The sequence below is a fragment of the Trypanosoma equiperdum genome (genome assembly GCF_001457755.1).
Source record: "Trypanosoma equiperdum strain OVI genome assembly, contig: ctg_889, whole genome shotgun sequence".
In the NCBI taxonomy this organism is placed as follows: Eukaryota; Euglenozoa; class Kinetoplastea; order Trypanosomatida; family Trypanosomatidae; genus Trypanosoma; species Trypanosoma equiperdum.
In genome coordinates this window covers 7,430-8,818 of record NW_027124852.1, presented here as the reverse complement: position 1 = coordinate 8,818, position 1,389 = coordinate 7,430, and the positions used below count along the sequence as shown (strand labels likewise).

The 1,389-nt window shown below is 31.2% G+C and overlaps 1 pseudogene across 1 annotated transcript; it reads right to left on the bottom strand.

Annotated features, from left to right (window-relative positions):
* Positions 1–698: 698 nt before the first annotated feature.
* Positions 699–1,190, bottom strand: TEOVI_000427900:pseudogene (annotated as a pseudogene). Its single transcript is given in 3 exon segments — positions 699–722; positions 724–951; positions 954–1,190. Coding segments are annotated over 3 exon segments (489 nt in total).
* Positions 1,191–1,389: the final 199 nt, after the last annotated feature.

The following is a 1,389-nucleotide window of genomic DNA, read 5'->3' as shown; positions in this document are numbered from 1 at the left end:
ATTTTTGACATATTTGACCGTTTGTGTTAGATTTTAACAGAACTACGTTGACTTTCAGAAAAGACAATCAGTTTAACGTAGCTAAAAATACATTATCATTTTCAGCTGTTTCGAGCCACATCAATCAAACTGTTTACACTCGCCACCGCATTTATCAAGTAATGAAATCAAACATATAAACCACAATTTTGCTTCTATTAAGCATTTTAAAAATGGATTAGAGTTTATTGAACATAACATAGTATTTTCAAGATAATACAAAATACATCACCAGCCACATCCAGAATAATTAATCCCTCTTCAAGTCGTGTTATAACTTCTAACCTTCATAAAATCACCTTCTTTCCACGCATTAGGAAAATATTTTCATTATAAAAATCACATTTCCCATATATCGTATAAATTTTTAAAAATATTTGGTACTAAATTTCCTCCTTTCCAGTTCCTTATATCAAGTAAAATTTTTCACAATCAATTTCGTTTTCTTTTAACATGCAATTGGCTGCCATGGAAACTAAATGAATAAAGCCTCTTCAATTTCACCACTACTTGAAGTACAGAATATCTCCTCTCATAACCTAATCCAATCATCCCTCTCCTCAAAACAAATCTTTGTCCAACTGCTTCTTCCTGTGTAACACTTCATATTAACAAAGGTTTGTAAGTACTTTGTTAAGACCATTATTCCTCACTTCCCTTTAGTAACTCTCCAAATGCATATTCAAATTTCCTAAATGCCCAAACTCTGGCTATTAAACCACCACAACTAAGATAAGGTTTTTCACTAGGATGTGATTTTAGTAAATAATGTAGCTTTTAAACATCTTATTTTCTATAACTAACATTAAAAAACCAAAGACATCTCTCCACATTCTTTTTGTGAATTTCCTACTCATTATAGTAATTATCGCTTTCTGCACTATTTTCTATAAAATACCCTACTGCACTCTCATACTTCTCTCCTTATCAGAAACAATAGCATCAAACCTATCCACAGTTCTTATAATATCCTCATCACTTGCATTTTGTTTTGCTAAAAATTCCATAACCCATCGCAGCCTCTTTACATAGCTATACAAACCTTCTATCGTAATTGTAATGATTTCAACATTGCTTAGTTTGGCACTCAATATGAGCCTACACTATCTTTGAGTTGCATGAGTTTGAACTACAGTCACAAAGACTCTGGGATTCTTATACACATCATGTTTTTTATTTGTTATATTTTCTGTTGTGTTCTTTTGAGGAGTTACAGAGCTTAAACACACGAAATGTAGTAGTAGCGGTAACTGTAAATTTCTCAAGGTGCCTAATTTCAATATCTAATATTTTTTTAATTTTTTGAGAGATTAATAAGAGAAAACTTAAAAACATTAGGAAAGTAGGAGA